Raw genomic sequence first — 25,663 nt, 5'->3', positions numbered from 1 at the left:
ACCTCACAAAAGGGTCATACCCATTTCTCAGAGTAAAAATTATATACCTCAATTTTCTTCTGTCCTACAAACTATGGCAATCACTAACTAACAAATTATAAGTTGAAGAAGGAGAAGGAAAAGAAGAAGACGACAACGAAGAAGAAGAACAACAACCACCACCACCACCCACTCTCTAGAGGCAAGTAATCAACGTCTCCAGACTTAGAGGACTCAGATATTAGAAACATCAAGCAGACTGTTTAAAATAAATATAATGGAGAGCCAGATGCAATCAGTGGCCTGTAGTCTCAATAAGCAAAATAAAACAACCACTATCAAATGGTCTTAAGTGGGGGAAAAAAAACTATTTTAAACTTATTTAGAATATAAATGAAGTCTGAAGAAAAAACTGCAAAAATGCACTGTAGATTTGTAGTATAAAGAAAAAATTTTTTAGCAATACTATCATAAAAAAATAGAAGGGAAAAAATTGGGAAAATACTGTTATAAGGTTCTTACATTATAGTGAAGGGATATATAATTTAAGGGTAGACTGTGATTAAAGACTCATGACACTTTATAAATAAAGTACAGCTCAGTGGTAGAGAACTTGCCAACTGTATAATTATGGCTGTATTCCCTGGAGGCCAGTAAAAGATTTACACTGTAAAATTAGGGCAACAATTAAAAAATATTAAAGAAGAGGTATAACTAATACGCCAACAGTAGAGAGCTGGTGTAATGACACCTGTCTATACACAAGGTTGACCTCACCCTTGCCTCTATAGGATTCCTGAGTGCTAAGACTACAGGTGTATATCAAGTCTATATGAAATAGTAGATTTTAATTCAGCTAAAGATACTATTAATACGGGGCTGACGAGATGGTTCAGCGAGTAAGATCACTGACTGCTCTTCCGAAGGTCCTGAGTTCAAATTCCAGCAACCACATGGTGGCTCACAACCACCCAAAGTGAGATCTGACAGCCTCTTCTAGTGCATCTGAAGACAGCTACCATGTACTTATGTATAATAAATAAACATTTGGGCAGGAGCAAGAAGAGACTGAGTGAGCAGAATTGACCAGAACAAGCAGCGGGGCCAACTGGAGCGAGCAGGGACTCACATAAATAAATAAATAAATAGATAGATAGATAGATAGATAGATAGATAGATAGATAGATAAATAAAATTTTAAAAGAAATTTTAAAAATCTTAAAAAAAAAAGATACCATTAATAATGTTAGACTGGCTACAAAGCAAATCCCAATATGCAATCTATAGGAAATCACTCTAACTATAAAGACATAAATAAGTTACTGAGAAAAGGAGAAAAATTAAAATTAAAAAAAAAAAAACTCAAACACAGGCTAAAGAGATGGCTCAGTGGTTAAAAGCACCGACTACTCTTCTGAAGGTCCTGAGTTCAAATCCCAGCAACCACATGGTGGCTCACAACCATCCTTAATGAGATCTGACACCCTCTTCTGGAATATTTGAAGACAGCTATGATGTACTTATATAAGTAAATAATTCTTTTTAAAAAAATGTTTTAAAAAAAAAAAAAACCAGGGGCTGGTGAGATGGCTCAGAGGTTAAGAGCACTGACTGCTATTCCCGAGGTCCTGAGTTCAAATCCCAGCAACCACATGGTGGCTCACAACCACCCGTAAAGAGATCTGACACCCTCTTCTGGTGTGTCTGAAGACAGCTATAGTATACTTACATACACTAATAAATAAAACTTAAAAAAAAAAGAAAGAAAAAGCTGGGCATGGTGGCGCACGCCTTTAATCCAGCACTTGGGAGGCAGAGACAGATGGATTTCTGAGGCCAGCCTGGTCTACAGAGTGAGTTCCAAGACAGCCAGGGCTATATACAGAAAACCCTGTCTCAAAAAACCAAAAAAAAAAAAAAACCAAAAGGATCAAAGTCATTTACCCTCAACTACATATCGGATGCAAAGCCAGCCAAGGTTACATGAGAATCCAGCCTAGGCTAAAGTGTGTTTCAAAAACAGAAAGAAAATAAATATAAATCAAAAGGAAGTTGGGAGTCCAGCATGGCGGTACATACCTATAACGGGAAGAAGAAATGAAGGTGGAAGGATAACAAACTAAAGTGTACTCTTAACTACATGGAGAGACCATGTCTCAAAAGAGGTCAGAAAAGTGGCTCAGCAGGTAAATGGCATTTGCATAGTCTGATGATCTAAGTTCAATTCCCAGAACCCAGGAGAAAAGCCAGATGTACATCTGTAATCTCAGCACTGCAACAGGGCCAGATAGGAGACCGAGATAGAAAAAGCAGAAGCAAGCTGGTAGCCAGATAGCCTAGAGAACAGCAACAATCAACATGACAAATTTGTCTCAACAAGTTGGAAGATGAGGACCAACTCCCAAATGTTCTCCTCTGACCTCCACATTCCACGGTTCTAAAGTGCCCACACTCACATACACATACAAAAATAAAAGAATTTTAAAAGCAAATATAAATTAAACAAAACAAAAAGATGCTTTTGTTAAAAAGCTGTTTAAAAAATATACACACAGGTCGGGTGCATGCCTTTAATCCCAGCACTTGGGAGGGAGAAGCAGGTGGATCTCTGTGTGTTCTAGGCCACATATATGTAGATCTTATGGGATTGGAGAGATGGCTCAGCAGCTAAGAGCACTGGCTGATCGTTAAAGGACCAGGGTTCAAGTCTCAGCACCCCAATTCACAACTGTCTGTAATTCTAGTTCCAGGGTATCTGATACCCTCACATAGATACCATGGAGGCAGAACACAGTAAACACTATTTTTGTTTTGTTTTTCCAGACAGGGTTTTCAGGGTTTTTCTGTGTAGCTCTGGCAGTCTTGGAACTCACTCTGTAGACCAGGCTGGCCTCGAACTCAGAATCCGCCTGCCTCTGTCTCCCAAGTGCTGGAATTAAAGGCGTGCGCCACCACTGCCTGGCTAACATAAACACAATTTAAAAACCCAACCCACATCTCTCCCTGTGTGTGTGTGTGTGTGTGTGTGTGTGTGTGTGTGTGTGTTGGGGGTGGGGGGGTCCTCTTGAGACAATGTCTCCCTCTGAATCAGAAGCCAAGCTGTACTAGAACTGTCTTTAGACCAGTATAAACAGACATTCTGTCATGTACTTGTTTGTCAGGTAAAAGCTAATGAAGGAAGATATTGAGGAGGAAGTTCCTATGACTACAGTAATGATTTAAATTGCATTTAATCAGTCCTACAGTATACACAGACCCAAAAACAGATACCCAAGTATGTGAAAGGCATTGTCTATCCCATCCCCACAGAGATCTGAGACTCTAAAACAATGGGATGACAATTGCTGGCTTAAGTGACTCATTTTAAGCCACTATCAAGTCTGGTATTAGAAGTGAGTTATCAGAAATCCTACCAAATCTCCTTTGTTGACTGCCTTCAATTGTATTCAATAGTTAAAATACATCAGTATAAAACAATCATACATAGTTACTAGTCTCAGTCTCTAACATGCTGGTATCTCTAAAGCAACACCAAAAAAAAAAAAAAAAAAAATTCCATGAATCATTCACTGTACCCCCACAAAAGATCCTTTCTTGAAATAACAATGTTACACTCTACTTGTAAAGACACATCTCAGGGCTGAGAGTGAGAATCAACGGGTGGAGGGTAGAGTGCATAGTTAGCCAGGATGAGGCTTGAGATGCGGGTTCAATCCCCTGCACCGAAAAGAAGAGGGGAGGGGGAGGAAGAAGAGGAGGAGGAGGAACAGTAGCAGCAGCAGCAGCAGCAGCACCAGTTTCTTGCAGGATTTCATTCTATTTTCCAGCAGCTCTTGCAGCAGGTTGTAAATGAGATCCCAGATCCCTGCTATTTCTTCATAAAAATTTAATAAGGAAAACTACCATATTCAATTTTTAAAGAAAAAAGTAACTCAATATAAAAATGCAATTACAAAGAAAGGTGTCAATATATTTATTGTAGCTTTTTTCTTTTCTTTTCTGGTATTTTTTTTTAAACTGGATATTTTCTTTATTTCCATTTAAATTGTTTTCCCCTTTCTAGATCTCCCCTTCGGAAATCCCCTACCTATCCTATCCGCCCTCCCCTGTAGCTTTTTTTTTTTTTTTAAGTTAAAAAAATTGTCTTTCTTTTTATGGAGACTATCAGCTAACTTAGATATAATTTACTTCCAGTCACAGTGGATAAGATATTCTTATTTCAACAGTATGTGCTAAACAGTCTTTTCTAGGGCTCCGGTTTTCCGCTTGTTTTGTTTCTTTTTCTTGAGACAGGATCTCTCAGTTGCAGCTCAGGCTAACCTGGGATTCATTACATAGCCCAGGGGGCCTTGAACTCTCTAACTCTCAGCCTCCTAAGTAATGATTAGACATCATATCTTAAATTATAAGTCACCAGAAATTACTCTTTAGAAAACATAAAATAGGGGGCTGGTGAGATGGCTCAGTGGGTAAGAGCACCCGATTGCTCTTCCGAAGGTCCAGAGTTCAAATCCCAGCAACCACATGGTGGCTCATAACCATCCGTAACAAGATCTGACTCCCTCTTCTGGTGTGTCTGAAGACAGCTATAGTGTACTTACATATAATAATAAATAAATCTTTAAAAAAAAAAAAAAAAAAAAGAAAACATAAAATAGAAAACAAAATTGTGGCTCAGGCCTATAATCCCAGCACTTGGGATGCTAAAAGTCGTCCTCAGTTACAGAGTCTGAGGCCAGCCTGGGCTACATGAAACTCTATCTTGAAAAAAAATTAAAAATATAAATGCATAATTTATTTACTAATAACATGTGTTATGTTTCATAACACTATGATTTTTAAGCCCTTTTACTAGCATCATTGTTACAAAGTATGCAAATTCTACAGATTCCAGCCAGGCAGTGGTGGCACACGCCTTTAATCCCAGCACTCAGGAGGCAGAGGCAGGAGGATTTCTGAGTTCAAGGCCAGCCTGGTCTACAGAGTGAGTTCCAGGACAGCCAGGGTTATAGAGAGAAACCCGGGTCTCAGAAAAACCAACCAAACAAACAAACCCTACAGATTCCTTTTTATAAATCATTAAAACAAAACAAAAAAAAAAAAGCAAATAAAGAACAGAGTGGTAATAGTCACCTGTCCAAACTAAATAAAAATTCACATTTTTTTAAAGTTGTTTGATCACAAATGGGTCGGGTACCAAAGAGAAAATTATTCCTTACTTCAAGGAATTACTTCTCTGTTTTGGCCATTCAATCTCTACAACAAAGAATAAATTCTTAGCTACTTATCAAAAAAATATTAACTTATAGAAAGCATTAGGATACTATTTCCTCTTGTAAGGAGGCAGAGGCAGGAAGATCTCTGAGTTCAAGGTCAGCATGGTGAGTTCCAGGACAGCCAGGGCTACACAGAGAAACCCTGATTCTAAGAGCATCATTTACACAACTTTTATAGAACATCTCCACACTCTAGAATTTCCTCTACCAAGAAACTTAGCAGACCAGCCACATAAATGAAACATGCTTTTGGTTTAAAAAAAAGGGGGGGGGGGCAGGGACAGGCTGATCTCTGAGTTCAAGGCCATCCTTGTCTACAGAGAAGAGTCCAGCCAGGGCTAAACACAGAAGCCCTGTCTCCAGTGGGGAAGGGTATGGAGAGGGGATCAGGCTTATGGTTTCCATCTTTGTCTCTCTTTTTCTCTTTGGTTCGAGGTGCTAGAAATGAAACCCACTTGCATGGCAAGTACTGCCTTCTCTCTCCACCAGGGTGGTGATTTTTCCACACATTTGCCAGGAAAGAAAAATCAAATATAACTCAAGTAAACAGCCTAAGACCCATGTCGGGAAGCAAAAGCTATCTGTATGAAATCACAATGGAACTTGAACAAAATAGGAAGCCTGGGTAGATTCCTCAAGGACCTCACCAGGTAAAGAAGTAAAAATGACCCCAGGAAGCAGTTGCAGACTTTAAAATCTGCTCCCCCTAAGTCTTTAAATCCGAGATCGATTGGCTCTCAGATATAAGGAGCCAAACAGCTGAGCATATATAGCCTGTTAGATGAGCTGCCCAAAACTGAGAGGGGTCGTTCTCCCCGCCCCCCAATAACAGCGGAGATTGCATTCTCTCCAACACATAACCCAGTGATCTCGATTGGTTCCCCAAGACTTGTTAAATTAGGTGTTTTCTATTTATACTGACCCATTACACAACGCGGTGACCAGCCTTTTGGCTTGGTGTGCAGAGTAACAGAAATTTTCCGAACATTTCCCAAATATTTCCTGATAATTGTGACATGAGATGGTCCAATGAGACGACAAAATACAGGAGACACTCAAAAGAGTAAGAGCACCGTGTTCCCAAACGCCAATACCTCAGCACTCTAAAAGTCCCAACCGGAGTCAGAGGTTTCAACAGCCCCCAAGAAGCTGCATTCCTGCATTCACACACCCGCCCTGCTGTCTCTGCCCTCCTCACACACAACGGCTTCTTCCTCCTCCTCCTCCTCCTCCTCCTCCGCCACCTCTCAGTGCTCCAGGGAGGTTCACCCAGGCTCGCACGGTCACGGACTGCGAAGGGCTCAGTCCTTCAGCCTTCACGCCCGCTTCTCTCACACTCAAACCTCCTTCACCGTCTCCGTCTCTCTCAGGGTCGCACACACTCCAGAGCCACCCTCACGCCCACGGTTTTCCTCCTCGCACTCTGGGTTTTTCCGTCTACACACACACACAAACAAACACACACACACACACACACACACACACACACGGCCCCTTACACTCACCATCTCACAGTTTTTCACAAACAGTCCCCCTTACACTCGGGATCTTGCACACTCACAAAGCCACCCTCGGGGTCTCTCTCCCCACACACGCGCCCGCGCGCGCGCCTGCGTCTTCCTCACACGGCGGTCCACTCCAGGGATCCACGCTCCCGGCGTCCTCTTCTCAGCCGCCGCGTCTCTCCCGCGCCCTCCGCCCCACGCGGTTTCCGGCCCCGCATCCAGCACGCGGCCACGGAGGCCACGCAAGAGTGTTCGGCCGCACACCAGAACGACCCCGAGCCGAACCGGAGCCAGCCCCTCACCTCCTCGGCCTCGCCAGCTACCTCCTCGTGGCCCGGAGCTTCCAGGATGCTCGGTCGCGCCGTCGCCCCGGCGGCCGCTCAAGCCCCGCCCACGCCACGTCACTCGCACCGGATCGCGACAGCGCGCGCCGCCAGGGGACCCGGCTCGGAGCGGGGGCCCCAGGCGGCGTTGCTTCCGGGCACTGGAGCACGCCGGGGCCCTGGGCGATCCGCGTACCGTTACGGAGCAGCCTCCAGCAGGCCGCGCCCGGACTCTCCCCGCGGGCTGTGACTGGGGTGCGGTCACCCTCACCTGGGATGGACACTCCCCGGCTCCCCACGCAGTCACTTGAAGCCTCTGGGGCTCCACGTGAGGATGCTGCTGCTTGGAGCTCTAACGGGCCCACACACACCTTCTCCTCCTTGGCCTTTGGGGACTGCACGCCCAGTGGGACCCCAGACAGTTGACACAAAGAGCTCTGGACCGCCTCCCTATCTAGATAACTGCCTCCCTTCAGCCCGGGAACCCAGGAAGAAATACACTCCCGGGACCGGTGCTCTGACACTCAGTTCAGACTCCATTAGACCCAGGAAGGCTGCCACTTCTGGCTCTCTTCGCTTTGTCCTGGTCTCCCCCGACCCTGCTGACACCCCTCTTGGGGATGCTGGGACATCCTGACCTTTTCTTCTCCCGTTGGTTGCTCCTCTATCTCCTTTTAGGTTATCTTTTTCCTCTAGTGGCGCTGGCGTTCATTCTAAGACTTCCTGCCTTTTATATTCCACCGGACCTTCTAACAACTGACCAGTCTGGCAGGGATAAATATAGTCTAACGAGACAGTTGTGCTTTTCTCGTAGGCTATCAGACTTTAAAAACAAAACAAAACAAAAAAAAAAAAAAAAAAACAAAAAACAAGAACAAAAAACCCAAGAAATCAGTATTTCCTCCAGGAATAGCCTGCTAGGAGATCAAGTGGACGAAACATCTAAAGGAGGAACATATCTCCTGGCTAAATATTTACAACTTGTCAGATACCTTGAAAGAAACAGACTTGGGAGTTTGTTTGCAAGGGACCCCATTCTTTCTGCATTTCTCGCTTAAGATTTAAACCTTATTGAGAGATAAGTAGTGTGCCGGGCAATAGTGCCCATACCTTTAATCTCAGCATTCAGGAGGCAGTGGGAAGTCACTCTATGTGAATTCGAGGCCATCCTGGTCTACAAATCGAGTCCAGGACAGCCAGGGTTCTGTTACACTTAAACTTTGGAAAAACCAAATAATTAACTAAACCTCTCCTAAAGTGCTCTCCTTCCTCCTTCCTGATGAATGAAAAAAACAGGGACATGATCACTCCTAGGTATGGTTGAAGAGAAGGTTTTTTGTTTTTTGTTTTTTGAGACAGGGTTTCTCTGTATAGCCCTGGCTGTCCTGGAACTCACTCTGTAGACCAGGCTGGCCTCAGACTCAGAAATCCACCTGCCTCTGCCTCCCAAGTGCTAGAATTAAAGGCATTGCACCACCACTGCCCGGCGAAGAGAAGGTTTTTATTGTAGCTATTAGGGAGAGCACAGCCAGAGGCATTTGGAAGAATCCAGCCTGAACATAGCCAACAGGATAGACCAGGCCATGAGAGGTGACAGGGTGGGGGAAAGCAGGAAAAGAGAGAGAGAGAGAGAGAGAGAGAGAGAGAGAGAGAGAGAGAGAGAGCAAGCAAATGAATGAAGAGAGGTGGCAAGGACCAAGAGGCCATGAGAAGAACCAAGAGAACACTTAGCCAAAATGTCAGAGAGTATACAGGAAAGAGAAGCTGGTGAGAAATACTAATTCTTTTTTTTTTTTCTTTTGGTTTTTCTAGACAGGGTTTCTCTGTATAGCTCTGGCTGTCCTAGAACTCACTTTGTAGACCAGGCTGGCCTCGAACTCAGAAATCTGCCTGCCTCTGCTTCCTGAGTGCTGGGATTAAAGGCTTGCGCCACCACACCTGGCTCGAGAAATACTAATACAATTTCTTGATTGGGTAGTAACAGAGCCTGGCCTCGTCCACTTTAACATGTTAATAGGAACCACACAGCCTTTGGTCCCAGGTTTCTTAGGAAGTTAACAACCTATAGGCGTAGGATGCAGTCCTTGAGGACCCCTTGTTGGTGCTGCCCCTTTTGGGTTCTCGTCTTCGAAACCTTGATCAGTCTCTGACGCAGCTCAAAGGGGCCCTGAGTTCAGGCTCCAGCTCCAAAGAAGGAGCATGGCAGGAATCCAACAGATCTGAGGATGAGGGAGGCTCCCCAGCACAAGCCAGCAGCCAGACTCTGATTCCCTAGCAAGAGGAAGGGTAGTACGGGGGGTGAGGGGTGGGGAGCAGGATATGAGACCACCAATACTTCTTTGATGTAAGCTCCCTACCCCACCTGAGAAACGCCATTACCAAGAGATCCACAATGAGTCAGGCAGTGACTATTAGAATTTGGGGAGGGGAAACTGCTGTAGGTATTGCAGCCTGGGCAGCAGCTGGACACCCTTACATCCTTACACACCTTCTGGAAGAATAAGTGAGCCTGCATAGATTTAGGTCAGTTGAGCCTGACCCTTCACTTATGGAATCAGTCCCTCCAGCATCGCCTCTCCATTCAATAAGAGCCACCCATTTGTCCTTGCAATAGCTATATATAGAAATCTGGCTTCCAGTGATTGCTGTCTCCCATCCACATAGGGAATCTGCTGAGCCCAAAGCTGGTACAAGACACCAGACCAGGGACCTGAGGCTTTCCAACATCAGCATTCTTGGTCAATGGGCACGCCCTGCAGGATAGATCTATCAATCAGATAAGGAAGCTGAGGCTCAGGGAAGTCAAAAGGCCACCCAAGCAAACGGGCTGACACTGGCAGAATACCTTCTCTGCAGCTATGAAAATGAGGTACCCGTAGGGCTCAAAAAGAGCTGGCCTGGGGAAGGGGTGTGTGGGAGACAGGGCTCAGCAGTTAAGGGCACTGCCTGCTCTACCCAAGGACCTGGGTTCGATCCTCAGCACCCATATGTCAACTCATGGCTGTATCCTGTTCCCGGTGATCTGATACCCTCGCAGTTAAACTGCCAATGGACATAAAAAGATTTGGAATGAATGAGTAGCTGCCTGCAAGGTCATCACGAAAGATGGCATGGTGGGTAGGTAAGGGCCAAGCTGGATAGGACCTGCAAATGATTTTTCATATTATCAATCTTTCACTTGGACCGGTGCCACCGCAGGGCTTGTGTGTCCACACCTCATGCCCCTTCTTGACCACCCCTTCCTTCCATGCATTACACTTGGTACAGTGAGTCTTAGATCGCCCTCTAGTGGCCCCCTGAGTATAGCAACACCTGGAATCTAGTCTGGCCAACTCAATGGAAACTGGTAGGTTTTCTACACCACAAAGTTCAAGCTGAGGCCCAATTCCTCTGCATGCTTCCCTATTTCAGACATCCCCTTTATCTATCTCCATGTGCTCCTATGTCTTAGTCATCATCTCTACTCATCCCTCCCTAAGCTAGTCTCTCCCTCCTGCTAGAATCCTTGAGAACATGGAAGCTCACAGGAGACTATGAACCTCTGTCTTCCACTCCTGGGTTTTCAGGGCTGGCGATAGTTTCCCAGTATCAGAAGCAAAGGCCTTCTGGTGAAACTGTAGCAGGCCTGTTTCTGATCTCTTCGTATGGCTTCCTAGTCAGACTCAGAAGGCAGGCAGGCAAGATGCTGAATCTGGAAAAGGTGACCTCCTAAAATGAACTTTAAATTCAAAGTGTAGAGGGCAAAAGGCCTGGTGCATACAGACAAGCACTGGAGAAGCTAGGCATTACACTGCTGACTGGGGAGAAGCAGGATGAAGACAGGAGCCCAACTCCAAGAGACACAATTTTGGGTCTGTTTCTTTTTTTTGGGGGGGGGGGCGGGCAGGGTTTTCAAGACAGGGTTTCTCTGTATAGCTCTGGCTGTCCTGGAACTCATTTTGTAGATCAGGCTGGCCTCGAACTCAGAAATCCACCTGCCTCTGCCTCCCGAGTGCTGGGATTAAAGGCGTGCACCACCATGCCTGGCTTCTGGGTCTGTTTCTTGGTCCCAGTGGAGAAATCAATTCTATCGATTCCAGAGAAGAGGACAAAAGGGTAAAGCGAAGGCGGAGGGGTAATGCTGAGGCCCCAGTAAAGTTACAGACCAAGCGCCCACCTCTACAGCACCTTCAGACACCATGGTTCCCTCCTCTCGTGCTCAGAGCAGGACAAGGCACCTTACAACATCCAGAATACTTTTATTGCCAAAATCGAGGTACAGTTTGCTCAGGGCCCCAAGTGGGGGGGTCCCAACACTCAGGTGAGGGACAGATGATAGGAATGTGCTTAACAAGGGAAGTCCAGCATCAGAAACGATATGGGAAGGCAGTGTGGTCCAGCTTCTAAGTGGTTTTGAGACCCCAACTTAAAAGCTGTACCCAAGCCCATAGTCAGGTACACTGTCCCTAAGGCAGTCCCAGATTCCCCATCCCTGCTGTCACACAGAGACCATGTGGCATCCCTGGGGCAAACAAACAATCCCCCCCCACCCCCAAGCTGGGACTCTAAGTTCCTAGCTCTCTTAGGAGCCTTTTCAAAGCTCTGGACTGTTTTCCTGCAAACCAAAACCCATTCAGCTGCCTGGTGGTAGTGTTGGGCAGGAACTCTACCACCTCTCAACCCTGTGCCAGCCCAAGTGGATAGTAGAAATACCCCACAGCGGGGTGCACCATGATGGTAGAGTTCTCAAGAAGGTGACTCATGGGAAGCTCTAAGCAACCGTGGCTGTTCCCTTGAGCTCACTTTCTTTCTAGGAACCTTCAAAGAAGCCCCATCCCCTCCCCTTAAACTACAGGTCCCAGAACCAACAGAGCCAGCTTCAGTACCGGGACCTCCGTCACAAGCTGGGACATCAGGAATCTTAGGACATGGCCCCCAAGAATTGAGAGGTCCTCTGCTGTCCAGTCCAGAACTAGGATGCTGCTAAATGAGAGGTAGGAGCAGACTGTAAAGAACCCAGCCTGGAGGGATCACGGAGACAATACGAGCAACTGGCCTGCCTGCAGGGGCTTACCCGACTGCCTCCAGGAGACCCCACACTCAGAATGTCCACCAGCGAGGTCACAGGGAAGCCAGCAGCTCTAGCCACCTGTGGCCAGTGTAGTGGGCAACCTGAGGCCAGTGCGTGGGAAGGTCACCCGGGGATCTCTGTGGAATCTTTCATGGCAGGACATCAGCTCAGTAACTAACATCCCTCAAAAGGGAAGGTTAGGGCCCAGTGAGCTAGAGTAGAAAGACCAGAGAGCTAAGAGGATTGCACGGTCCAAGTTAGGGACTGGGGTGAGGGGCCAAACAAGCCAGCCTCCAGAGCCAGCGTGAGGTCACAATTCAGCAGCAGCAGCAGCAGCAGTCTCCTTCAAATGTCCACACTCACTTCTTCCTTCTTCATGGCCATTCTACAGAAGAAAGGTTGAGAAATAGCATTCCTCCGAGGCAGATGCCTCCTGGGACTTGAATGATGGTCACAAACTCTGCCAAGCTTGTAGACCGTGAAAGAGTCAGAGGCCAAGAAAAGCTCCGTGGTCCAGCCATCCAGCAGCCCTGCCTGGCGGAGGACATCAAGGTTCCAGAAGCACACGTTTCAGATAAGCCAAGGTGGTGGCATTGGCTAGCATCTCAATGTGCTCGCTTCCCGGCAGCTCCTGCAATGATACTCTGTGCTCTTGGCGGCTCTGCCAGGCTTGGCACTGCAGGACGCTCTCCAGGTTCACCGTGCCGTCACCATCGCCGAAGCAGATTTTGGGGTCCCGATCAGGAAAGCTCTCGTAGTAGAAAGAGTTTGGCGTGGGAACACCAGTGCCATACAAGCAGTGCAGCTCCACCCCGGGTGGCGTCATGGCTTCAACCAGCCCTTCTGTGTCCTGCCGCATGAACCAGCCATCTTCGAAACCGATGTCCCGGAAGAACCGGTGATAGTCCCGGAGCGTGTAGTTAGTCGTGGGTGTGTATACAAATACCTTTTCATGTGACCAAGTGTGGTTGTATGGCAGTAGCCAGCTGGTAGAGACGGCAGATCGCTGCTGTTCCCGGATCTTCAGTGGCCCAATGACGGGAATGCGATTGTTGTCTCCTGGAAGGACAAAGCTACATCAGCCTGCGCTCAGGAAGGAGGTTCACCAACCCAACCAATGGCTCAGTGAATACTTCACAATCTTAGACCATTAGTTACCATCATAGTCCTATCCACGCACCACAGATTTCCTTTTCCTTTCTTTCTGTACGTGGAAAACATACATCCCTTTGTATTTTCTCACCAGAGATTCAGAGAGCCTCCCCCCTCAAATTGTTTACTATGTCTACTCATCTGTGAAGGACACCCTCAGCTAAGTATATATCAACCACCCTGCCTGTGGGCACAAGTTTTGTCTTCGGTGAAGCTGCAAGTCAATAGGCCAGCTGTTTTGGTTTCTGGTTGTTTGTTCCATCATGCTGCACGACTGCATGCCTTCCATGGGCCCAGGAGGCCAGGCTTGCTGCAAGGAAGGCAATAGGGTGGAGAGCAACCACTAGAGTCAGCTCTTCCCATGACCCAATGAGACTTTCAGTGGCTCAGGCAACTCAGACAGGGGCTACTCATGGTGCAAGTATTATCACCGCCCATTATCCAACACTGTCTCAAAGCAGGGTTGAATTTGTGGCTGACCCTGGGGCCTCAGCTTTGCCTGCTACCACTAGAATCCTTGGGAAAAGGGAAACTCCTAGGAGTGCATGGATTTCCATCTCTTCCACCCCCGGATTTAGAGCTGAAAGTTTCCGACATCTGAGGCAAAGATTTAAGGGGGCTTCACAGGGAAGCTTTGAGACGGCCAATGCCTGAATCCTTATCATGTCTCCTTGTCACATTCTGAAGGTGCCATCATTTCTTCCTGTGAGCCCAGGAATGACAAAGCATACTGGCTGTGATGACTCCTCCCCGCATCTAAACACCTGAGTCACTGGGCCATGACGTTACTGTCCTCTCCACTCAGGATCACTGGGCGAGATTATGAACCTGACCCGATCATTACGATGATCAGATGAGCGAGCCGGTCAGGCAGTACCAGTGATGGCAGAGAGATAGTCTAGGGATTCTCAGGATGGTCCTGGTTCACAGTCCCCAAGTGAGGGGTTCCCCAGGGCTACCACCCAGTCATGGTGGAGAAGGGTAGGGTAGCTAGCTTCTTTCTGCACCAGGAGGCCCTGCCTCACGGCTGCAGATAGTGGGTCCTACAGTCACAAAAACACAAGTCAGTTTGAGAAGGCCCAAGAGAAGAGACACAGCAGCATCACCACCTACTGCCTCCCTGAACGGCCCACAGAGGCAGGTGAAGCTCATACACGGGATTTGTGGAGTTGGTTCGCTCCGTCCTCCTTTATACCGGTTCTGGGGATTGAACTCAAGCTCTTGGGCTTGCACAGCAAGCTCCTTTATTCCTGAGCCATCTTACTGCTCCCCCTCCCCAGAGATGGATATTTAAAACAGAAGCCTTCTTTCTGTTAGTCTAGGATGGAGAGACATGAAGGATGCCGGCAGAATAACGAGACCACCGACGACAGGAGACGGCACTCTGGCAACTGGCATGCACGAGGGGCCCAGGAGGTCTTACCTGAGGCCAGGACACGCAGCGTCTTGGCCACGCCCCCCCAGGGCGCCCCCAGTGAGACGAAGGCATGGATATATTTGTCCTTCCAGACTTGTGGCTGCCGCTGCAGAAAGTAGAGCATGTACACGTTGCCCATGCTGTGGGCGACCAGCACCACGGGGCCCCCATACATCTGGTACATCTCCTCGATCATCTCTCGCAGGGCCAAGAAGTAGGGCCCGTTTTCATCTGCAGGCCAGAGCCAAGCAGGGGTCAGGCAGGAAGTGTCCTGGGACCTGAATCGCTAACCAATCGACAGAGCGGACCCAGGACTAGGGGGTGCAAAGGGTACTGGAAACTAAGTAGGAGCAGACTAGTTTCCCCAAAGGTTCATAGAGGGCAAAGTGACCCTTCCAACCACCGCCCCTCGGACTTAGCCTCTGCCCCTGCCAAGACTCAGAGGTCCAGAAATCCTAGAATGACAGGGAAAGACAAAGCAAGACTTGATCAGAGCTGTGGAAGTGCCAGATGCACAGGAAGCCAGAGACTCAGATGTAGAAAGAGCCCAAGGACTATCAGTGGCCAAGACTACCTTATTCCTGCCTCCCAGTCCCTAGGGAATGGAACAGGGTGGGGGTGGGGTGACTTCTTACTTGGGGCTCGCCGCCAATCATAGGGAGCACCTCGAACGTCTTCACCCCGTGTGTAGCCCCAGCCCACAAGGCTCTCCACCATAGTGTAGAAATAGGAACCTAAGGGCAGAATGCTTAGAATTATATAAAATATAACCAGTGTTAGCTACCTGCACCACACCCAGAGACAGTGAACCTAAGGGCAGAATGCTTAGAATTATATAAAATATAACCAGTGTTAGCTACCTGCACCACACCCAGAGACAGTGACGTCTGTCTCCCTGAAGGAGTGGAAAAGGAACCTGTGTCTACTAATCAAAGAAAGCTCGCAGGCTACCCCTTCAAAGCAACGTAGTAGGCCCACAGAGCCTGGAGGCCCCAGCCACATACCCTGGAGGTCTTGAGCAAGAGCTACATACCCACATTCCTCTTGCTGGGGTCTAGGAATTCCATAGAAAATGTTTCCCCAAAGCCAGGGACACGCACGTCCACACCATCGGGAAACTGGGTGGCCCGAGATGTTCTGTTGTAAACCAGCCTGTCAGGAGAAGACAGTGAGTTAGGAGCTCACTGGTACCGCTGAGCTCAGTCTGTCTCAATACTGCCCTGTGACCTTAGCCACACTCCAGCCTCATGTGCAGATTTGGTCTGAGGTCTAAAGGAGATTTGAAAAAAAACAAAAAACAAAGCAGGCTTATAAAACACAGATCGATGCCATTCATGGACTTGGGAAGTAGAGTTGGGAAGATCAGGCAGTTAAGGATATCCTTTAAGCCAGGGGCAGTGAGTGGTGGCTCACACCTTTAATCTCAACACTTGGGAGGTAGAGGCAGGTGAATTTCTGAGTTAGAGGCCAACCTGGTCTATAAAGTGAGTTCCAGGACAGTCAGGGCTACACAGAGAAACCTTGTCTCTGTGGGGGGGTGGGGGGAGAAGATATTCTTTAAGGATTTACATATAAGTTTGAGGCTATAGGAGACCTTGTCTCAAACAAGCAAACAAAACCCCCAACAGTACAGAGGATCAGAATAACAAAATCCAAACCCCATGAAGCCTTACTCCAGAGACTAAGGGGGTGAGGGTGGGGAGCCCTGAAGCAAATTCTCTTCCCCAGGTGTCCCCTCACCCAGACTGAGCTACACAGCCACAGATTTAGCAGCTCCTAACTCAAGATTTTATCATTGCATAGCTTCTGTGGTTGCCATAAAAAAAAAAAAACAACCAAACTTCCTCAGGCCAGGTGTAGGCAAGGCCAGGAGAAGTACTAGGAGACACCAGAGGTAAACATGCCCACGAAAAGCTGAGTGCATTAGTGGTCCTGAATCCTACCATCATTAAAGATCAACTACCAAGAGGCCCGGAGAAGAGGGCTCAGTGGTTAAGAGCACTTGATGCTGTTTCCGAGGCCCCAGAGTTGCAGCCCCATTACCCACGTGGTGGTTCACACCATCTATAACTCCAGTTCTAGAGGATTCTTCCACCTCTTTTGGCTTCCACAGGCACTGTACACACCTGGCACACAAGCATACAGGAAGGCAGAAAATCCATACGTATTAAATGGTAGTGCACGCTTTTAATCCCAGCACTCAGGAGGCATAGGCAGGTGGATCTCTGTGAGTTCAAGGCCAGCCTGGTATAATACAGAACAAGTTCCAGGACAGCCACGGCTACACAGAGAAACCATATCTAAAAAAACAAACAATCCCAGCACTTGGGAGGTAGAGGCAGGCAGATTTCTGAGTTCGAGGCCAGCCTGGTCTACAAAGTGAGTTCCAGGACAGCCAAGGCTATACAGAGAAACCCCTTTTGTCTCGGAAAAACAAAAACAAAACAAAAAAAAACAAATCAAACAAACAAACAAACAAACAAAACTCAGCTATAACCCCTAACATTGATCACATGATAGGGCTGGAGGCCACTCTCAGTAGATACCAGCTAAGTACAGAAAATGGCTGTAAGACACCAAGGCAGTTTTGTGCAAGATGAATATCGAAACAGGTCAGAGGAGCAATGAAGACAAAAGACTCCGGCCAGCATCGGTTATCGTCGGCCTGTGCCTCCACTGGCAGCACCTGAGGCCACGAGTCTCCACGACAGAAATAGCAATGTAGATCAACAGCCCAGGAATAGCTGCAACCACACACCAAAAACAGTCAACAAAGAGGGCGGCACAGACAACCGTCTGGACTAGGTGCCCAGAGGATCAGCTAGCAGGTTTCTGGGAAAAGCTTTTAATTGATGAAGCTCTAATCAGCTCAAACATTTGCCAGCCAGCACCAATTACTCAAATTGAAGAACGATTTGGCTTGGCTATTAAGAGCACTTGTTGCTTTTGCAGAGGACCCAGGTTCAATTCCCAGCACCCATACAGTGGCTCACAACCAACTGTAACTCCCTCCTAGTCCTAGGGGATCTGATATCCTCTTCTGACTTTCTCTGGCACCCAGCACATGTGGTACACTTACATAGACGCAAGCAACACTCATACACATAAAATTATAAAATAAATCTAGAAACAAACAACAAACAAATAGATACATAGTCTCTGCCTTTAAAGATTTCTCTCTGCAAGGGGAACCTTAGAATACCACACCCAGGAGGCAGAGGCAGAGGCAGAGGCAAACTCTTGAGTTTTAGGCCAGCCTGGTCCACAGAACAGTTCTAGGATGGCCAAAGAAATCCTGTCTTGGGCTGGTGAGATGGCTCAGTGAGTAAGAGCACCCGACTGCTCTTCCGAAGGTCCAGAGTTCAAATCCCAGCAACCACATGGTGGCTCACAACCATCTGTAACAAGATCTGACTCCCTCTTCTGGAGTGTCTGAAGACAGCTACAGTGTGCTTACATAAAAAAAAAAAACAAAAAAACAAAAAAACAAAAAAAAAAACAAAAGAAATCCTGTCTTGAAAAACAAAAACAAGCAAGCAGATGAAAAAGAAAGAATAATACAATTTTTGAGTCTGAATTCTGATGCTGTGATTTATCATGTGAATGAAAGGGCTGTAGCCAATTTTATAAATTCTTTGCGCTTCCATCTTTCCTTATCAATAAAGTCAGTTTGCTTTATTGTGGTTTTAAGGCTCAAATTCAGAGCTTTACTTATGTGATTATCACTCAAGTGACTTATCACTGAGCCACACCCCCACTTCCTCCTTTAAAGCAAGTTTAATGACAATGCCATTTCCAGAGAGTTAGAAAGTTCATTACTGAGTAGACAAATCTAGAGTGTAGGTCACTCACTCAGGTGTACACTTGAGGCAATCAAGATACTCACCCACAGGAGACAGAGCTGATAAAGCACACCCTAATCCCAGCATTCAAGAGGCAGAGCCAGGATTGTCAGTTCCAGTCTGGGCTACACGAGGAATTAAAGGCCAACCTGAGCTACATGGTAAGAGCCCTGTCTCAAATACCTTTTTAAAAGTTTACAGAGACAGGTAGATTTCTGAGTTCGAGGCCAGCCTGGTCTACAAAGTGAGTTCCAGGACAGCCAGGGCTACACAGAGAAACCCTGTCTAGAAAACCAAAAAAAAAATAAATAAATAAAAATAAAATAAAAAATTTTTAAAAAGTTTAATTGTATGAGTATGAATTTTTGCCTGCATGCATACACAGGCACCACATGCGTGCCTGATACCTACAGAGGTCAAGACAGACCATTAGATCCCTTGGAACTGCTGTCATGACAGTTATGAGCCACCGAGTAACTGATGGGGCTCAAATCCTCTGCAAGAGAAGCAGGTGATCTACTGGGCCACCTTACTAACCCCTTTTGGTTGTTTTGTCAGTCTTTGCTGCTATGACAAGATTTCACGCCGGGCAGTGGTGATGCTCCCTTTTAATCCCAGCACTTGGGAGGCAGAGGCAGGCGGATCTCTGAGTTCCAGGCCAGCCTGGTCTACAAAGTGAGTTCCAGGACAGCCAGGGCTAAACAGAGAAACCCTGTCTTGAAAAACCAAAAAGAAAAAAAAAAATCCATTTGGGCTGGAGAGATGGCTCAGTGGTTAAGAGCACTGACTGCTCTTTCAGAGGTCCTGAGTTCAAATCCCAGCAACCACATGGTGGCTCACAACCATCTGTAATGGGATCTGATGCCATCTTCTGGTCTGTCTGAAGACAGCGACAGTGTACCCACATACATGAAATAAATAAATAAATCTTTTTAAAAAAGAAGTCATTTGTATTTGTCTGGCAGATAATGGCACAAGCCTTTAATCTCAGCACTCAGAAGGTAGAAGCAGGCAGATCTCTATGAGTTTGAGGCCAGCCTTGTCTATAGAGTGACTTCCAGGACGGCCAGGGCTACATGAAGCAAACCTGTCTCTGAAACCAAAACCAAACAAACAAACAAAAACCAAAAAGACCACTAAAACCTCTGCCATCCAATTAAAATGTTTACTTCTCAGCCCTCATAACTTAACCTGCTGAACACCGCTGATCGGCTGGCACGTAAAAGGAGTCACTCCACCTGTCAGTGTTTGTTTTGGGTCTTGGGACAAGGTCTTGCTACTTAAGTCTGGCTTGTACTCATTCTGTAACCCAAGCAGGCCTCAAATTGGTGGCAATCCTCCTGCCTCAGCATCTCTCCTGAATGCTGGGATTATAGACAAACCACCACACCCACATTGTTTCTAGTTTATAAACATATTTATGGTTAATAACTGATCAGGTTTAGATTGATCATATATATACATGTTTCTTAAAAGCAAGATGACGATGATGGGTAAAGTAAGAATGGAGTTTTTGATCCACCACACTCTGTTGGCAATAAAATTCACTTTATAACAGAAATATATATATCCTATATGGAATTTAGTAAAACCCAGTTCCTTGGCAACACAATTTTGTAAGGGTGAGTTACCAGCAAAGGCGGTTTTTTGGCTTTGTTTTGATTTTTTTTTTGAGATTTTTATATATTTTATTTTCTGTGTATGAGCGTTTGTGTGTACAGTTCCCAGAGAAGTCAAGAGGGCAACAGATTCCCCGGGACTGAAGTCACAAAGAGTTGTGAGCTACCCTGTGGGTGCCAAGAACCAACCTAGGGCAATACTGCTCAGTCTGGTTTGCAACCACTGTGGGGGTTGCATGTCAGATATCCTGCATATTAGCTACTTACCATGATTCATAACAGTAGTAAAATTACAGTTATGGCCAGGTGTGGTGGCACACGCCTTTAATCCCAGCACTCGGGACGCAGAGGCAGGCGAATTTCTGAGTTTGAAGCCAGCCTGGTCTACAAAGTGAGTTCCAGGACAGCCAGGGCTACACAGAGAAACCCTGTCTTGAAAAACCAAAAAAAAAAAAAAAAAAAAAAAAAAAAAGCAGCCAGAGAGGCAGGCTTAGCCAGGACCCAGGCAAAGGAGGAAGGGGAACCACACAGAGTCTGTGAATAGGGGTTAGGCAAAAGAATAAAACAAACAAAACCTGAGCTTAAAACCTGATAGTTGAACTGGAAGAAGGAGAACTGGAACTAGCAGGAAGAAAAAGAAATTCATGCTTCTGAGAGTGTAAGCTAGTGCTGACCAGACCAGACCAGACCAGACCAGATCAAGGGCAGGAGAGCCTAGGAGAGAGAGATATCATTTTTCCATCTATTGAGGAATGAGGACAAGGACTCTGAAGGCCTCTCTAGGCCCCTAGGATGAGCGATCCATCATCTTGTGTGCACCAGCCCTCACCTGATATTGTCAATCCAGCAGTCAATGATAACAGGCAGAAGCAGTTCCAGATTCAGCCAGAGTGTGAAGTAGCTGTCCGTCTTCTTGGAGCAAAGGTAGTGTACAACCTTTGGCTTATCCAGCTTTGCTTCCAACTGGTTACCCAAATCACCAGGCACTGCAGGAGAAAAAGACAGGCATGGCCCCAGGCCCCAGCAGGCTGGAGACCCCCAAGCCTCTTGCAGTCTGCAAAAGAGCCACCCAGAGTGATGAATACCATGGCACATCTTTGCAATCCCACTCTCAAGTTGAAGTACAACGCCAGGGTTGGGAAAATCAGAAAAGGCCAGGACACCACCTTCACAAAGAAAAGCCCCTACTATCGGGGGACCGCAGTGGATACCTGTAAATCCAGTAATTGGGAGGCTGAGGCAGGAGGATCAAGTTCGTGCTAACTCAACCCGGGCTACACAATGGGATCCTATTTCCAAACAAAAACAAGAGCCACATTAATGGGAAAGAAGCTACCAGCAGATAGTGGAGGCTTAAAGAGAGGCCTGGCATGTTTGGGGGTGGGAGTTTGGGGTGGGGGGATGTATTGTTATGGGATGAAAATAACTTCTCCACGATCTCGAATGGAACTTCCTCGTTGGCCATTCAGAAGGGAATTAAAAAACCAAAGTTACTTCCCTGAGAGAGGCTGTGGATCCCTCTGAGACCTCAGCTACTGATGGTTTCTAGGGTTAATGGACCCAGATCATCTCTGTGTAGTCCTGGCTGTCCTGGAACTCACTCTGTAGACCAGGCTAGCCTCAAACTCAGAAATCCGCCTGCCTCTGTCTTCCAAGTGCTGGGATCAAAGGTGTGTGCCACCACCGCCCGGCTTCCAGATCATACTCTTAACTAGAAGAGATTTTGAGGCTCATGGGAGTTTTTCAGAACCTCCAGAATTTGGCCAGTGCTATGGCCCTGATATTAGATATGTACCACCCTCTCCAGGCTTAAACCAGGAAAAAAGGTAAGCAAGGTCTTCTCTACCCCCAGGCAGTGGGACACAAGATAGAGTGGTAAACCAAGAATTAAACCCAGAGGCAGTACTCTTCTATTTAGTTTTAGCTTTTGTCTGAGACAGGGTCTTGCTGACATCCAAAGCCTGCTTCTCCAACCTGCCAAATTCTGGGATTGCAAGCTCATCAGTAGGAGCCCTGATAAAAAACACAAATGAGAGACATCTGTAATGGTTCCAGCAGACCTACCAAGATGTGTAGGCCTTGCTAAAGGCCAGGAAAGTTGCAGAGGGTAGGTCCTGTGGAAAGCCTTAAGGCAGTGCAGAGGTGTGCTGGTGATGGTTAATCTGCAGTAACAAGCCACAGCAGGCATGGGGCGAGGGGGTGTGACCAAGTTCCAAGCATGACTGGATACCACTCCTGTCAATCTCTTTGAGCCACTCAAACCCTAGGGCCCTGATAACACCCAAGCTTACACCCATCCCTTCAACTCCCAGCATTTAAAGCCTGTTACCTTACAGGTCACCACCTACATCCACAGGCTGTACAACTTTACAAGGACAACCTCCCCTCCCCGTCTTTTTTTTTTAAAAGGTTTCTCTGTGTAGCCCTGGCTGTCCTGGAACTCAGATCTGCCTATCTCTGCCTCCTGCGTGATAAGATCAAAGGGGTGTGGTACCAACGCCCGAGGGGGTAAAAAAAAAAAACCCTTTTTGAGACCCACAGTCACTATAAAGAGCCCCTTGACTTTTCTCAACAGTGTCTTTGAACCCAGCATAGCACATGTCCTTGCCTAAGCAGTTATCCCAGTGTCTTCAGAGTGTTGTGGGAAGACACGTGCCTTCCACTCCCTTCATGATGTGGGTGCTGATGCAGGAAATTCCCACCATGGGAGCTTCGACATGACATACCTATGAGCAGGGCATGACGACTGGTCAATGTCTCCATGCACTGACGAGGAAATGGGTGAAAGAGGAAGCCACCAGTTACCCCTCTTCCTGGTCAGGCTGGGAGGCCTCTAAAAATAGCAATGGCCCCTTCCTGAGATACTTGGTGGTTGAGACATAGACAAGAACCAGACACAAAACTTTTACTTCAAATAACCCTGGGAAGAGTCCTCTTTACTTTCATACACATTATCAAATTATGTTTAGTCTACATGTATGTGCAGGGGTAAGACGAGAGCACAACACAGCACATGTGCAGAGGCTGGAGGACAACTTTCCAGAATTGGTTTCTTCTGGGGATAGAACTCGGGTCTTCAGGCTTGGTGGCAATCCCCTTCGTCCACTGAACCATCTTGCAGGCCCTCTTTGTTCATTTAACAGATAAGAAGACTGAGGCTGAGAGGGATGCAAACTGTTTGCCTAAGATCCCACCCCCCTGTTCCAAGATCAGTTTTCTGCTACCTCTCCCACTAACTCAGGACCCTGCAGCACTTTTTGTGCCTAGAAAAAGCTCTCTCTGGCCGGGCGGTGATGGCTCACGCCTTTAATCCCAGGACTTGGGAGGCAGAGGCAGGAGAATTTCTGAGTTCGAGGCCAGCCTGGTCTACAGAGTGAGCTCCAGGACAGTCAGGACTATACAGAGAAACCCTGTCTCGGAAAAACAAAAACAAAACAAAACAAGAAAAAGCTCTCTCTGGCAGCAGCCCTGGTCCTTGAAAAGATGCACAAGGATACAGGAGCTCAGATTCTTTCAGAGTCTAAGGCTTCTCAGCTATGATTTAGGATAACCAAAGTCTGCATAGATTAATTGGCAGTTAGTGCCCATCTGTCCAAGCGATACTATGCTGCAAATAAGCCAGGTGTGATGGTGCACTCCTTTAATCCTAGTGCTAGGGAGGGAGAAGCAGACAGATCTCTGTGAGTTCAAGACCAGCCTGATCTACAGCAAGAAGACAAGGCTACAAAGACTCTGCCTCAAGTAGGAAACGCGTATGTGGTCAGAGAATACACACATCTCAATGTCATGGGCCTTATTCTTAGATCTTCTTACATTCACACGTGACTTCTTCACACTGGTCCTCAGGGTTAAAGTCCAGATGACCAAGTCACAAGTTCTACACCACCCATATCTCCTGCCTTCCCCCAGTTCCATGCTGACCAGCCTGGAGCAATCTTCCAAGCCACCTTACTTCCTGCATATTCCAGGAAGGCTTCCCCAGCGCTCCCACACCTCTCTCTCTCACCTCTCAGGATGACCTCTCTGAGAGGCACTATTACTACCATCCAGGAAGCTTGAGAGAGGCAGGTCCAGCTGTATACAAATCTCAAAGGGAACCTAGGCTCAGAATCCCCCATCCCCTTCGCTGACCTAGAATGACATTGCTTTTCAAGAGAGGGTTTCTCAGCTAGGCATGGTGGCATACACCCTTGATCTTAGTACTTGGGAGGGAGAGGCAGGTGGGTATCTGAGTTCAAGGCCAGCCTGGTCTACAGAGTGCGTTCCAGGACAGCCAGGGTTACACAGAAAAACCCTGTCTAAGACAAGACAAAAAGAAAAAAGGGAAGAAAGAGCACAGGAATTTATGCTCCAGCAGAAAGAAAATATATATATATATACACACACACACACATATACATACATAAACATATATATAGCGTACGTTTCAGCATGTCTCTGTTCTCAGGAGTCCTGGCCAGCGAAACACCAGTTCAAAACGACTTCCATTGGCTGAATGGGGCATCTAAGACTCCTAGAGATTTTAGCCTGGCCTATTACCACATAGAAACATTGTTATTTCTGTTCCGCTGCCAAGTCTAAGACAGAAGAGCAAGTGGGCAGGGAATGTCACCTGGCCTCAGTACAGCCTAGAGTAATTAGGTCTGGAAGCGGAGAGTGGAGGCATGCTCTCAGACTCCCGGACTCCCTCAACGCCAGTTCAAGACTGTTGTCCCAACCCCATTCCTCTCTCCTCCCTTCCCTTAGCCACCCTGTTTCCCTTAGGCCATCTCCTCGAAAGTCAATACCATCCATTCCATAAGCTGAGAGCAGAGAAATGCTTTTGGGGGCCAGCGTGGATAGAACTTGCTACCACTCATTCCCTGTGAAATAGAGAGGGTAGGAGGTAATGACCGATTCTGAGACTGCCTAGGAACCCGCTGAAGTAGGGTTGAATTGCCTCAGTCTTTCCAGCTAAGAAATGGGGGCATGGCGAGGCAAGGTTTGGAGCTGTTGCAGTTAGGTGGAGTGGAAAGCCAGACATTATCTATTCCCTTTACTCTCACGTTTCAGAGGGCTCCAGACCACACCCATGCCCGGTATGGCGGGAGGTGGGCTAACCGAACTGACCCAGGTTAGAAACCAAATGCTCTGGGTTTCGTGCTTAAAGCAGATGCACAACAGAGCAGTTGGCCCACCAGACCCTGGCTGCACTGGATCCTGCAGGATCCACCCACCACCACCCTGAACACGAGTCTCACCCAGCACCACCGGGGGGTGACGTTGGGCCGGGAGCGTCAGGTCTGCCAGCATCATTAGTAGAAACAGAGGTAACAGGAGGCCACTCCGGAGCTGGGTCTCGCGACAGGTGCAGAGATGGCGATCCATGGCGTGAGACTGTGGTCGCAGGTCCAAGGGGCTGCTTTAGAGATTAGGGATCGTGCCTAGGCCCGGGCCGCAGCTCAGCTAGTTAACCCCACCGCTCGCAGATACCAGTCAATTAAGACCCGCCTCTTGCTAA

General features: G+C 47.2%; 2 protein-coding genes across 13 annotated transcripts in view; both read right to left on the bottom strand.

Moving 5' to 3' along the window:
• Slc7a6 (solute carrier family 7 (cationic amino acid transporter, y+ system), member 6) overlaps nucleotides 1-7,798 on the bottom strand; it is a 30,496-nt gene extending 22,698 nt beyond the window's left edge. For 4 of the 11 annotated variants that reach the window (NR_151676.1, NR_151677.1, NM_178798.4 and 1 more), the window contains exon 1: nucleotides 7,063-7,163. Coding sequence is in view for 1 of the 11 variants with exons in the window: in XM_006531136.3 (XP_006531199.1) it covers nucleotides 6,761-6,763 (3 nt within the window). In the remaining 10 variants the exon portion in view is untranslated. Of the gene's footprint in view, nucleotides 1-6,177; nucleotides 6,258-6,349; nucleotides 7,173-7,721 lie in introns of those variants that run through there. The other 7 variants (XM_030243635.1, XM_017312868.2, XM_030243634.1 and 4 more) reach the window with 7 other exon arrangements.
• Nucleotides 7,799-11,298: 3,500 nt separating this feature from the next.
• Pla2g15 (phospholipase A2, group XV) lies at nucleotides 11,299-25,663 on the bottom strand. Of its 2 annotated transcripts, none has more exons than NM_133792.3 (6): nucleotides 25,404-25,663; nucleotides 20,993-21,149; nucleotides 15,736-15,854; nucleotides 15,338-15,436; nucleotides 14,709-14,933; nucleotides 11,299-13,192 (listed from the first exon to the last, which is right to left on the bottom strand). In NM_133792.3, exons 1-6 carry the CDS (start codon nucleotides 25,528-25,530, stop codon nucleotides 12,681-12,683), a joined length of 1,239 nt encoding a protein of 412 aa, NP_598553.1. In that variant the 5' UTR covers nucleotides 25,531-25,663; the 3' UTR covers nucleotides 11,299-12,680. The 2 variants fall into 2 exon arrangements, with proteins under 2 accessions (NP_598553.1, NP_001344248.1); NM_001357319.1 differs by having other exon boundaries at nucleotides 14,709-14,808.

Source organism: Mus musculus, chromosome 8 (assembly GCF_000001635.26).
Source record: "Mus musculus strain C57BL/6J chromosome 8, GRCm38.p6 C57BL/6J".
In the NCBI taxonomy this organism is placed as follows: Eukaryota; Metazoa; Chordata; class Mammalia; order Rodentia; family Muridae; genus Mus; species Mus musculus.
Note: the sequence above shows the minus strand (reverse complement) of the source record. Positions and strands in the feature narration are given on the sequence as shown.

Bases quoted from the DNA above. Each gene is read 5' to 3' on its own strand.
- Pla2g15 (NM_133792.3), bottom strand. From the start codon at position 25,530: ATGGATCGCCATCTCTGCACCTGTCGCGAGACCCAGCTCCGGAGTGGC. The intron at 21,150-25,403 runs GTGAGACTCGTG...TTTCTCCTGCAG, and splicing joins TCACCCCCCGGTGGTGCTGG to TGCCTGGTGATTTGGGTAAC. The intron at 15,437-15,735 runs GTATGTAGCTCT...TTCTGCCCTTAG, and splicing joins CCCCAGCAAGAGGAATGTGG to GTTCCTATTTCTACACTATG.